Source organism: Adelges cooleyi, unplaced genomic scaffold (assembly GCF_023614345.1).
Source record: "Adelges cooleyi isolate 19-005CV unplaced genomic scaffold, UGA_ACOO_1.1 ACOO_flye_CR_arks_rails_tigmint_CR_PRNA_21, whole genome shotgun sequence".
Classification (NCBI taxonomy): domain Eukaryota; kingdom Metazoa; phylum Arthropoda; class Insecta; order Hemiptera; family Adelgidae; genus Adelges; species Adelges cooleyi.
In genome coordinates, this window is record NW_026095871.1 from 10,103,180 (window position 1) to 10,116,015 (window position 12,836).

The following is a 12,836-nucleotide window of genomic DNA, read 5'->3' on the forward strand; positions in this document are numbered from 1 at the left end:
AGCACCTTCATCTTGTTGTCGTGCCGTCTGCCGGTAATTTGTTATCAGGTATTGCTAACTTCATACTATAAACTATTATCATCTTCATTATCTTAAAAATTCTAGTTTTTGCCATCAAGATAATCTCGATGGTTTTTGCTTCAGCCTTCACATATTGTAATTTATGCCGAAGAACTTTGTAAACATTCTCTTTAAAAACTGTATGAAGTTTTTTATAATCGTGATTAACTGTCCATAATTTACACTCATTTTGAAGATTCATATAAATCATTTACCCTATAGCAGTAGTTACCTGAGACATTAATAAAAACCATAATTCTTGAGACAAAATACCTGTGTAAGTATTGTAGATAGTTAAGTGCAGCTATTGAGAAACTTTTGTAAAAATCTTTTTTTATTTTAGTGTTCAATCAAAATGGTTTTACGGTACATCAAACGAACCTACAATCGTATGTTTCTTGCAAAACCTTCTAAACCTCCATTTGCAAACCATGTTGCTCAGATTGGCGATCCAGTGCTAAGAAATAAAGCTTTTCCAATTGATGATGACGGCATACGTTCTAAGGAAATTCAAAATGTAAGAAAATAGGGTAAGAATTTTAATAACAGCTTTATTTTTTATAAATACTGGAGTATTTTTTTTAAACTGAAATCTCCTATGTTTGTTATAGTTAATTTCAGTTTTAAAATCGACGATTAAAAGATGTGATCTAATTGGATTAGCAGCACCTCAAGTTGGCATACCACTCCAATTATTTGTCATTAATTTTCCGCATCCATTAAAACATTATAGTAAAGAAGAAGTATGTTTAAAACAGATGGAACATGTAGAACAACAGGTAAAATAATTCAGTTATTTTCGTCATTTGTATTTTATGTGTTTTTATTTTATAACTATTATAGGTTTGGATAAACCCAGAAGTTAAAATTTTAGATCACACCATAGTCACATTTAACGAATCGTGTGCAAGTTTTAAAGGTTATTCGGCTGATGTCCCAAGATATAGCAGAATATTGCTGACAGGTTAAAAAAAATATTCATTTTTTGCTTTGGCCAACAATGTGTTAAGCTGGGATCCCACGGGTCGTGGCGTGGGATTTGGTAGGGGGATCGGGATGCGGTACGCACAGTAGGATCGGTTAGGCGCGGCGCAGGTTGGCCGTTCCCGACCATTGTTAGTTTTTTTTCATGCGCTAAAGGAACCCCCTGCCACGAGCTGCGCTACGCGCCTTGGGATCCCTACTTTATAATATAGCAAGAACTTACTTAGTTAGAGTTTCTTGAGGAAACAAAACATCTTTTTTTTTAAAAAAAAATTACTTACTTGGCATTAAATTTTAAAAGTACACTTATTTGTATTGAATATTTCTATTTAGGAGTGAATGAAAATGGAGAAACCCAAAAATTAGATGCTAAAGGATGGACAGCTCGAATAATACAACACGAAATGGACCATTTAGATGGAATCATGTTTAGTGATCGCATGATAGTTAATACTTTATGTTGTACAGGTTGGGATACAATCAATAAATTTCAAGGTTTTGTAGAATTAAGGTATGAAAATTAGAAAGTGTTGTATTTATGTTGGCGGACTAAATTTGTTACTGTGAACTCATAAAATATAGTAGATAAGTCTAATTAATAAATATAGTATAGTTATTCCTTCATTTAATCATTTTTATTAATTATTAGCTTCACGCTCACGCCTTGTCTCGTATCCTTTGTCTAGTGCCAAAATAACTAACATGGAAAGAAGAAGCGAAAAATTGTTATTATTTCCAAGAAAATTGGTGTCGTTAATTAATTACCCTGTATAATGATAAAACTACCCTTTTTTTGGAACGACTAATTGATGGTCAGGAAAAGGCCTCAATGATGTAAGAAAAAACCATGTTACATTCGTTGGTAGTATTTTTGTTTCACGTTAAATATTGAGCATAGTTCATATTAATACAAAATGGTTATTTACAGTTTTATTTTAAAACAATTTTTTACAATTGTATAAAATCTCTAAACCCTTACTTTCATAATATATTTACAAATAATAAGCATTTATCAATGCCTCAATTTAAAACTGGATAAATTTAATATCATATAAACAATTTTATCTTTTTACAATATTACTCCCTACAGGAAATCTTTTTATTATGGAATAATTTTTTTTTTCAGTTGTTATTTAAACTGCTAACATTTTTATAGGGAATGAATACATTGTATTTTTAAAATATTGAGATGCAATTTTGAACTGGATCATTAATATTATTTATACAATTGTCTATTCATACATTCAAAAAAATGTTATTCATTAAGATAATATTTAAAAAATTAAAATCATATCAATGCCAAGTAATCTGTTATTAATTTATTTTTATAAAAAAAGAAAGAGATAAATGGTTAGTCAAGTGAGAAAATTCATAAAATATTTAAATGAACGTATATCTATCACTTAAATGTTTTATCTTCTAGCCAAGGTCTCAATATTGGCAAAGTTGATGGGTAATGTGTTCCAAGTTTTCCATCTAGCGATCCGTCTTCTGTTCTGAAAGGATAAGTTCCCATCATAATGGGTAGTTGTAGCTTAACTTCTTTTTCCATATTGTTCGGTACTATGATAAACTATAAAAGTTCACAAAAACGAATTAGACATTGTTGTAAGATTACTCCAAATACCTAACTCAATATTTGGGTAATTTTTACCATAAAGCGATAATTATCTCATTTATAACAAATCCATATTAAAATATAGCTACTAAAAATTGTTCGGCTTATGCGGCCCACCAAGGGTAATAGCCTCCTTTTTTAAGGAGGGAGTTAGTCCGTTGCCAGAAAAGGGTTTATCGGCTTCTTTTCACTGGATGGTTCCTTGTCTAATAAATGGAGCCAGCCGTGACCAATTAATGTTGAACCCATGAAAGTAAGTGCTAACACACAGTCATTCCTCCTTATCCTCTTTTACCATTCCACTTAATAGTAAACAATTTATATAAAAAATCTTAATTTTTTTTAAATGCAAAAACCTTGTTTCAAAACACGTGTTTTTTATGTCAAAAGGATGCTGAAGACATAAGTTTACTTAACTTACGTTTGGAGTTACAAGCTAATACATAATTTTTGTATTTAAAAAAATTTACATATTATTAGCCATTATATTTGAAGGCTTTTGGAGAAATCAGAATTTACCTAGGTGTCGTATTATGTCATCGTTTATAAATATTAAAAAATATTACTGAATTTCTTTCATAAAAAAAAACAGGTGCTCTTACAAACAAGCTTAAGCCCTCTACCTGGTTAAGACTTACGTTTGCCCCTCCCCACCCCTTCATTCCGTTACTAACTCTGCGTACTTCGTCCTACATGGTTAGGTAAATAATACATATTTTATTAAATGATGAAAAAAAAAATTACTGTAGTTAAGACCTTGAACGCAGGAGGTGTTTTAGTTATATTTAGTACTTACATAGATATCGTATTGGATGTTTATTAAATGACACCCACGTAGGTTGGTAGGAGGTAGTGGTGGCACGTAAAGTTGTTCATTGCGCCACTGATCAGTTTCGTTGGGTTTGATTTTGCCTCTTCTCAGTGACGCTAATTCCCTGGTTTCCGACTGTATGACTTTGCCCTTGGCAAAATACTGAATGGTCTGCAATCGTTGTTACAAAAAAAATATTATGTATAAATTGTAATTATTATAAATATCGTGTGGGCTATAGGCGCAGACTCACTTCCGTTAGCGTTGCTCTGGTCGACTTAATGGTAACTTTACTGTTGTTAGTAACTATAGCTGTGATTTCGACAGTTTCCCCGGGAACGTACGCGCCTTTGTCCAGACACACCTGGCACTCGACCTGGCCCGATCCCAAGCACATGGCTTTGGACAGCTTGTGATCAATATCGCACCGAAATGGTTCCTGTGGAAATAATTTCGACATTACAGACGGTACGCCAGCGGTATGACTTGCAAAAGTTTTTTTACTACAGATAATATAGACGGTTCCATGTTGAGATCGATCGGGTTCATCACAATGAACACTTGTTGGTTTTTGTGCGTCAATGAGTTGGGCTCCCTCAGCGCAGCCTTGCAGTAGTACTGTACCCAACCAGACTTGCCCAGGAAGGTAGAAGGGAGTCCTGGGGGTAAACCCAGCTTAAACGGGAAACTGTGGATACCCGGCGACAGCATTACAGGGGGCTGTCCTATAGGAACAAATAGAGTAGTGTTAAATACGGTGGTGCAATTCAAATTTAAGGGGCAAGAATCAGCAATCTGTGGTCGTGGGCTGAGTGACCATGCTGGAAATTGGACTTTTCAGATGGTTTGGAAGCCTAATCAGATCTGTTATCAATTGCTGACATTTTTGTAAACGATCTCTCATTATTAAAATTCGAATTTTCTTTAGGTTTTATCTTTTTTTTTTTAATACTATACTAAATCATTGAAAATGGCACAATCCTGTCTTTTCTTAGCTAGAGGTTACTTAAGAAAACTTGACTAGTTGCTTACTATCAAACACAAAATTTAAATTTAGCGAGAAAAATAATTTAGAATCTAATTGTCAAAAAAACCCGGTGGGTGTGAAAGTCTACCAAATGATTGGTATTGCCCAAAATATATAAGGGTTGTTAACATTTTATTTGCTTATACAAAAACCCTTAACTGGGGTCAGGGTTTTTTTTAACGAGTTATTGCCTAGTACTTTTTTTTTGGAAAATGTTTTGTTATACATGTATAAAAATCAACTACCTATAATAAAAGATTTACATATATATATTTTTAATTTTATTAACTAAATATGTTGTAGTGCCCTGAATGAAAAATTATTTACGGTCTGAACTTATTTCACACTCCGCTTCTAATATATTTTTAACTGAAGTAAACACAATTTAATACTGTTTAACATTTGTATAGTACAGGCAGCATACTATGTCATATTACTTATCAACTACGCAGATATGACTAATTTTACTCACTGGCCTATAGTGGATATAGCTTAGATGGTATAAGACTGTCATTAACAATAAAAATGAACACGTAAGAGGAGGCGGGCTAATATCACACTTTAGTTAAAAATAATATTAGGGCTTGCTCGTACCTGGTTCTCCGAGCAATCTCATTCGAAAATCAATGTAGTTTTCCTTGTCGTAAACCCTCTCTCGTCGTTTGCTCTTAAGTCGCACGACTCCTTCGCCAATGACGTGGAAATGTAATCCTTAAAAAAAAAAATGCATCGTTAGATGTTGTATATGCGTACAATGTAAACCACATAAATATAATAACAACCGAAAGAGTGGGACATTCGGGAAAGTACTCCCGTAGATAAGTTTTACATCCATGTATAGAATAAACATAAATTTTATATAATAATACAAATTTTATAATTAAAGCCCTAATTGATTTTGATTATTTTGAAATTTACCCACTCGTAAATAATAATCATCGTGACATGGCTAAGTATAATGTGTAAAAATGTGTTGTGCCTTTGGATTTAATTATACTGTCCTTCCACCGGCTCTGGGTTTAAGGATTTGGTTGGATAGCGTCGGTAAGTAAAGAGTTAAGAGTTTGCTTTAAAAAAATCGTTGGAAAACCTATATGTATGTAAATTTAATATTTACACTTCTGCATAGAGCAGCCATTGTAATTTAACAGTTATTAATAATATATCAAAATCACTTTGAAATATGAAAATAACAATAATGTCACTTTAGAAAAAAATTTTAATATTTGTTGTCATTAGTGTTGGGGAAATGTGTACCTATTACCATTGATTATGTCTATTACATAATCAATGCTATTACCTACTACTGATCGCAATACATTTATTATGTACCATACTAAACCATATATTATAATAGTGTTTTCTTAATTGGCGGTTTTTTAGTATCCTACTAACGGTTGGTACCGCGGGTTAGTTAGTATATTTAGGTCAATTTCATTCTTTTAAACGAAAATTTCGCTAATGAAATCAACACAGCTTGTATAATATATTGTCATGTTAGACGACATAGTTCCCGTTTTTTTTTTTTGCTCAAGGACAATACTTTTCATCGTGACACTTGAGAGACGCACCTATATTTGCGACCCGAACTACGTCTTATTCTCATTAAAATAATATAACACTTAAGTAGTACAATGGAATATCGGAAACACTCTAGCCGCAGTCCGAAGCAATTAACAAACTTGTAGATTTCATTACTCAGTTCAACTTGGTTGGTTATTTATAAAAATTAACTGTGGAGCTAATGTATTAATCTGATTTTTTTGCTTTCTGATGTAAAATCTAATTTAAAGTAACCCAATGGCCTTTGCTGCTGAGGGTAATATCAATAAAAAATAAGAAACTTAAGTAGTTGCTTGTAGTACCTAGTCTAAATTTATAATATAATATCTTTAAGTTATAAATTTTCAACGTGCTGCTCGTCAAACTTATGCTCACACACTTAATTTGAATACATTTGAAATATCTATTCTATTATTTTATATAAAATTATTCAAATGAACTACGTCAGCATAGGTATTAATTATTCATACAATTATTATACAATACATTGTTTATTATCATCAAGAAGTAAATTTTGCCAGCAAATATAAACACTGTAAAATAATAAACAAGACAACAGTGGATCGAATCACCTTGAAATTGTTAAACAAAACGGAAAGATAAAATAAAAAGTAATCTTTGAGAACTAATGTATATATTTGAGATTATTTTGGATAACACAAATGTTTCACTTTTTTTTTAATAGGTACTGCATTGTATGTATACTGATTACTGTATTGTATACACGTTCATAGTTCATATTATATTTTAAACTTTTTTTACTCTATATGCAAGGTATGCACTTACATATAAGGTATCGCAGATCTTTCATAGTATAACATAATAGTAGATTTAATATATATATATATATATATATATATATATTTATATATATACTGAATAATGTGAATCAATTATAAGATTACAATTGTATCAACGACTACCGATGAACCTGCGAGGGTTTTGTTTTGCTACCCACGCGTTCCTCGCCCAACGCCTATAAAAATATTTTTAACGATTTATGCAACAGTCTCAGTACTCGGTAGTAGGTATCTATTTATAGTTCAATATACATTTTTTTATTCAATTTAATATTTAAATGGTTGTAAAACTAATCATAAAAAATAGCGAATATCAGTAAAATATGCATACAAATAAGGCTCTTAAAAAAATATAACGTTTTTAATTTAAGGATCTTAAATTTGTCAAATGTCCAAGTAATTTTGTATATTTTAATTGAGAATATAATCATGATTTACTGAGAATAGCGTTTGCCAAATACTTTGTCTCGTTTCTATTTTAATTTGTTTATTATATAAAGTTGATCGAAATAATACAAAAATTTAACTAGCAATATGTGTTATTATTTAAAAATATCTATCATCTTTTGAATTAGTCTTGTATTGGTAGAAATTAGCTAATACCCATAAACAACACACCTGTTTTAATATCAGTATAGCCTTCTAGATCCCCGCTCTTGAGAGTTGACTAATTAATAACTTTAATTTAATAAATACAATAATTCAGAACCACTTTCGAGTATGTGTCAACCTAATTTTCTAGACTCAAGCTATATATTATGTTGGTTAATGAAAAATGAGAGCGTTAAACCAAATGTTTCCAATGACATAACCTAAGCAAAGTAGAGTGTAGACTATGATTTTTTTATACAAACAAAAAAGTGATTCTAATGAAAAAAAAAACACTAATTTTATGCCACCTCGAAAGGGGACAATCATAATGTTTAGAGAGGTGAACTAGTCGCTATTTCTTTTTTAAATATTATCAAGTAAAAATATTTAGACCGTAAACAAAATAATGATTTTTGACCATTAAACAGACACGTCCTTGAAAATACTCTTTTTTTTCTTCAAATAATTGTTGATCCGTGTTTCCGATCTAAAACCACTCAAGTGTTAATAAAAACATATTATCTAAGAAAGGGAAAGACGCCCATAATGTACACGTTATTAAATTTTTATTTTTTAAACAATGTATTACTATAATTCTCACTGGGACATTTTTTTGCTGTATCGGTTAATTTTGAACTGACAATAATATAACTTGGTATAGGTTGTTCGAAAAGTGAAACCGTCCATCTTCGCTGCTTTCTGTTTGGCTGCACAAATCATATTATTTAAATGTAATATGTAAATATCACCCGCCAAACAACAGTAATCAATTAGATTTTCTTGGAACTGAATGTTGGATATTATTATTTTAATCTAAACCGGCAATGGCAAGAAGAGAACGAGAAAAAAAAGTTCTACAAACAAGCGATCTGCGATTCTCTTTATAGGTGTAAACACCGTTTTCACTACTAGGTATTGTACTTATATTTACATCTCACCTTACGACAATTTACAAAAGCGTAGATTTCTCTTTAGGCGCATATTAATTTTTTATTTGACTGCTGCGAAATAAGGAGGGTAATGTGTTTTTTTATTTATTATTGCAATAGGTCGAAATGTGCATCTTTAAATAATTATTGCTAAAAGGAATTCAATTAAAAAAATAAACGCTCTATTGACGTACTCGAGACGGCCGGCAGCGGTTTCTTTTTATTATGGCTTCCACACGGCGAGTTAGAAAAGAGAAAAGTCATTTATTGTTATTATTATCATTTATATACATATACACAATTGTCATAAGAGGTCGCACATGAGCATTCCGAATAGGGCTTTATAGCAATGCCTTTAGCGATGGCTCGTGCCGTTAATCTTCGTGTTTAGCAATCTCTTAATCACTCAAAATATTACGTCAAAATACCTAACCTGTAAAGTGTAAACCGCAATCGGCTCATTTATATTATTGTACACTATATAATTTTATCGACGAGTGTCAGTCACCGCAAGTCACTTTTTATAGGCAAACGGCTTAGCTGTTGTTTTCCGGTTGAACCGAACCGCGACCGGGTTCCAAAAGTTCGACGGTAAACGCGCGGACATTATATATATATATATATTATATTATTATTTTTATTAGTGTAAGATTATAATAACTATGCAATATAATATTGTATACAAATAAATAATCTACTTGCTAGGCATCGCATCGGCCGGGAGGGACACCGTTATAATATTATTATGTACGAATGGTGACGCAAAACGCGCAACAGATGGTTGATGAGCAGTGAATGATTATAATATATACCTAACGTGTGCAAGAGACGCGCCGTTAAAGGAAATACCACTAGGACGAACGCGTACAGTACATTATAATATTAATATCCATGTATATTACCTATAGGCTATAGGAGCGATATCGACAAACGACCTAACGTTGATTTTGATTTTATCTGTTCTGTCAAACATAGCCTGCAAATTTGTCTCTAATCTACCAGAGAACTCGTATTGAGGCGGGGATGGGGGGGGGGTGTCATAAGTCTGACCTGGCTCCATTCAAAAATAAAAATATAATCTTACCTATTAATAAAAATAAATAAACAAGATTGAAAATATAAAATAAAATGAAACGCACAATTAGGGGGTGGGGTGCTCATATCCCTAGAATTATTTGAGGGCATTATTTCAACTTTTACGAGATATCGACAATATAATCATAAATGTCTAAGGCATTCTGTGCTTGATTATCCCTTTCAAAATTAAAATGACAGAAAATCCGATTGCACCCATCTGGTAGTTAATGATGTCAAACTTTGGTCAAAATCATTATGGAATAGATAATATTGGTGATTTCTTGTATCAGCTACAAAAGGTTGATCTGGTACCTAAAGAGCCTAGGATTTTAAATCTCTAAAAGGGCCCCCAAAAAATTGTTATATATTTTACACAATTTTACAGTTGTTTTTCCTAGTAAGTCCCACACGCTGTGTTAAATTCCCAGACCCAGCCAAGCCGACCTACGTGTATACTTCCATTCATCTTGAATATGTCAACCCTTTCTCCCCCGATGGGCGCCAATGGAGAAATCCAAAACGGTTCACTCTCCCCTCACGAAAACTAAATGAGCAGTTTGCCCGTATAACTTTTTCCAAGCAATATTTTAAAAACTGAGTATACAATTTCTATTGCACTCCTGAATACCATACGAAGCGATTTGATAATTTCTTAAAATTCGTCTAGCATATTACCCGAATGCAACTATGATGTTTAGAGTTTGCCCACTCTAATTAATAACATACAGTGTGGGTTACGAGGATTATCGACATATTTAGATACATGGATCTACGTGACTTGGGTACTGGGTACACAATGTATATTAATTATCGTGTACATTTGTATTTTGACATTTTTTGCGGCCCTCTCTTGACGCAATAGGCATTATTTTTAAATCGAAAACGGATTAGGTGCAAATTGGAGAGCAAACAATGCACTTGCATGTTTTCTATGTACGCGCCTACGCCGCCGCACTAGGTCCATCGACGTCGTCACTTTCACTCGGTCGACGGTTACGCCACAATAATTGCTAGGCCGACATCAGATTTTTTTATTTTGCATAGTCAAATAGAATACTTGTGTACGTTTAAGTGCATCTCGCGGACATAGTGTTGGCGTTAATTAAAAAAAAAATATATAAATTATTTTATTCGCGAGCTAGACGGTATACCTACCTATACATTTAGCAGTATAAGTTAGTATAAAAAAAAAATACATATATAATCCGTATATTAATCGTTACCCAGAGCCTGAGTGTCGTCCTTGAGTTCCACCAACACTCTTCCGCTCAAAAACTGTCCGGGAAAATACAACAGGTTCGTGTTGTCGAACAGTATGACGAATTTCTCGAGTTTTCTCGTCATGGCGGCGATTTCTGCGACTTCAGACGATGGAAATACAACACCGGTGAGATGTATTATACGGACAACTATTTCCTATGTGTAATTGTCTTGAGAAATGATTATGTTATTATTATCAAAAGGAACGCGGCGAGCGCGCCGTCGACCACAACCGGACCGCGTCTGCCGCACACTGCGCCGAGTGTCGCGGATAGCTTCTGTCGTTGCTGTGAGCGACCGTGGCGACCGGTTGGTTCGGAGGCTGCTGGGAGAGGTATTCTCATATACAGTATAATATTATTATAACGCCACAATACCCGACCCAATGTATATAGGTATATGCCCGCCGTATAAATGTATAATATAATATTATAGTTGTATGTCGGCGGTACAGTCTGAATAGGCGTCAGTGGCCGTGATTCTCCAGCGGCGTTGCATAATTATTATTATTAATAATATATTTGTTTTTTTACAGAGGTACCGACCACGACCACGAAAACCGTATTTTTCTTCACTACGTAGGACGGACCTTGTACGATATAATATTATAAAGGGTGTATCACGATGCGTGCTGACCGATTTGCACGTACAAAAATATGTATGCAAATTGTCTGGTTTTACTGTGACACCTATGGGTACTATATCGAAGGGCAAAGTTCAAACGAATAGCAGTCAGATTGGCTATAAATGGCCTACAGTTCAATATTGGACTAAAAGGACCCACTAATAATATTATTATGTGGCTAATAGTCTTATTCTCTCATAACATTTGCGATTTTTAGTGATAAATATTTGTTTTAAATTGTAGTTAAAAAGTTTAATATATGTTATGCATTCAATAGGTTTATTTTCAATAATTATAATTCTGAAAAGTTTTTTTTATTTAGTAAAACCTTATCTTATAATACGTACTCCTTCTTTTTACATACACTGTAACTTTGGAAATACTAGACACTGGTCACAAAAACCACAAGTAAAACTTGTGAAATTAGAATTTGAAGTTTTTTTTTTTAAATTTTGATCCCATGTAGATATTTTTTGATGAGAGATTTTCGTAATTGTTGTAACATTAAGTAGATCCAAAAAAGTTAAATAATATGACATTTTTAACAAAACCCCGTCAATATCTTACAATACCTTCTAAGTCTCAGCACATCGGCTATTTTTTTTTTTTTATATTTAAAAAGACTACTTTAGTTCTTACTGCTATACTATTTTCGTATTGTTTAGAATAATAAGTTTGTCATGCTTGTTTGAAGTAACAAAAACAGCAAATTTGCCAACTCGGCTTAATCCGCGTTAAGGTCTTTTCTGTTTTGTTTTCTTCTATAAACGACAAAGGAAACAATTTCAAATGTCGTACTGAAATAATATTAACGTTAGCAGTTATACAAACCTTTCTTTTAATTGGCTTGACAGCTCGTTTTTATAGGGCTATGACCAGGGAGTTAGGTTTTTTTCCCCTGAAAGGTTCGCACGGAAACACTAATATTACACCATAATAGTCGTGACTGCATTTTTAGAAGGGAGGAATGAACATATTTTGTCCACAAGTCTGTTCAAACCAGTTCAGCACCCACGTCGTCTGTGCGGTTAACAACATTGGACGCTACCATTTAAAGCAACAACACGCCGACGACATGATTGCAAAGAGCACTGCGGGTAAATGGTAATGTGTGCGTGTGTGGGGGAGGGGGGGCACATTGTTTGGCACAATGGGTGTGTGCCAGTTTCCGAGTATACAGGATGGAATGACTTCGGATAGTCGTATGCCTTAATCAAAAATTGTATTACTATTATTATTATAGGTACCTATATCTGAAAATAAAATAGTCGATGTACAACGCTGAATAGATACTATGTTACCCAAGAGCATATTGTCCTACAGATAGAGTTGGCAATGAACCGGGGTTTTTTTTTTAAGCCTTAACAAGTTAAGGTATTTTGAATATAAATCCAATATAATATAATCCTGTAAGATTCATATTTTTCAATAAATCTGGGCTCAAATAAAAACGAACCCGGTGTATGTCTGTCGATTCGTACGCTATTGATG

General features: G+C 33.0%; 2 protein-coding genes across 3 annotated transcripts; one reads left to right on the forward strand and one right to left on the reverse strand.

The window, feature by feature from the left end:
• Positions 1-87: 87 nt before the first annotated feature.
• Positions 88-1,673, forward strand: LOC126835044 (peptide deformylase, mitochondrial-like). The gene is made up of 5 exons (XM_050567351.1): positions 88-337; positions 404-577; positions 672-839; positions 904-1,024; positions 1,378-1,673. Exons 2-5 carry the CDS (start codon positions 416-418, stop codon positions 1,566-1,568), a joined length of 642 nt encoding a protein of 213 aa, XP_050423308.1. The 5' UTR covers positions 88-337; positions 404-415; the 3' UTR covers positions 1,569-1,673.
• On the reverse strand, positions 133-10,986 carry LOC126835043 (arrestin domain-containing protein 17). Of its 2 annotated transcripts, none has more exons than XM_050567350.1 (6): positions 10,684-10,986; positions 5,095-5,211; positions 3,981-4,198; positions 3,727-3,912; positions 3,459-3,644; positions 133-2,617 (listed from the first exon to the last, which is right to left on the reverse strand). In XM_050567350.1, exons 1-6 carry the CDS (start codon positions 10,802-10,804, stop codon positions 2,444-2,446), a joined length of 1,002 nt encoding a protein of 333 aa, XP_050423307.1. In that variant the 5' UTR covers positions 10,805-10,986; the 3' UTR covers positions 133-2,443. The 2 variants fall into 2 exon arrangements, with proteins under 2 accessions (XP_050423307.1, XP_050423306.1); XM_050567349.1 differs by having other exon boundaries at positions 3,978-4,198.
• Positions 10,987-12,836: the final 1,850 nt, after the last annotated feature.

Coding starts and splice junctions, on each gene's coding strand:
- LOC126835044 (XM_050567351.1), top strand. CDS start 416: ATGGTTTTACGGTACATCAAACGAACCTACAATCGTATGTTTCTTGCA. Junction 578..671: donor GTTCTAAGGAAATTCAAAAT/GTAAGAAAATAG, acceptor TGTTTGTTATAG/TTAATTTCAGTTTTAAAATC. Junction 840..903: donor TGGAACATGTAGAACAACAG/GTAAAATAATTC, acceptor TAACTATTATAG/GTTTGGATAAACCCAGAAGT.
- LOC126835043 (XM_050567349.1), bottom strand. CDS start 10,804: ATGACGAGAAAACTCGAGAAATTCGTCATACTGTTCGACAACACGAAC. Junction 3,913..3,977: donor AACCGTCTATATTATCTGTA/GTAAAAAAACTT, acceptor TTATTTCCACAG/GAACCATTTCGGTGCGATAT. Junction 2,618..3,458: donor ACATCCAATACGATATCTAT/GTAAGTACTAAA, acceptor GAACTTTTATAG/TTTATCATAGTACCGAACAA.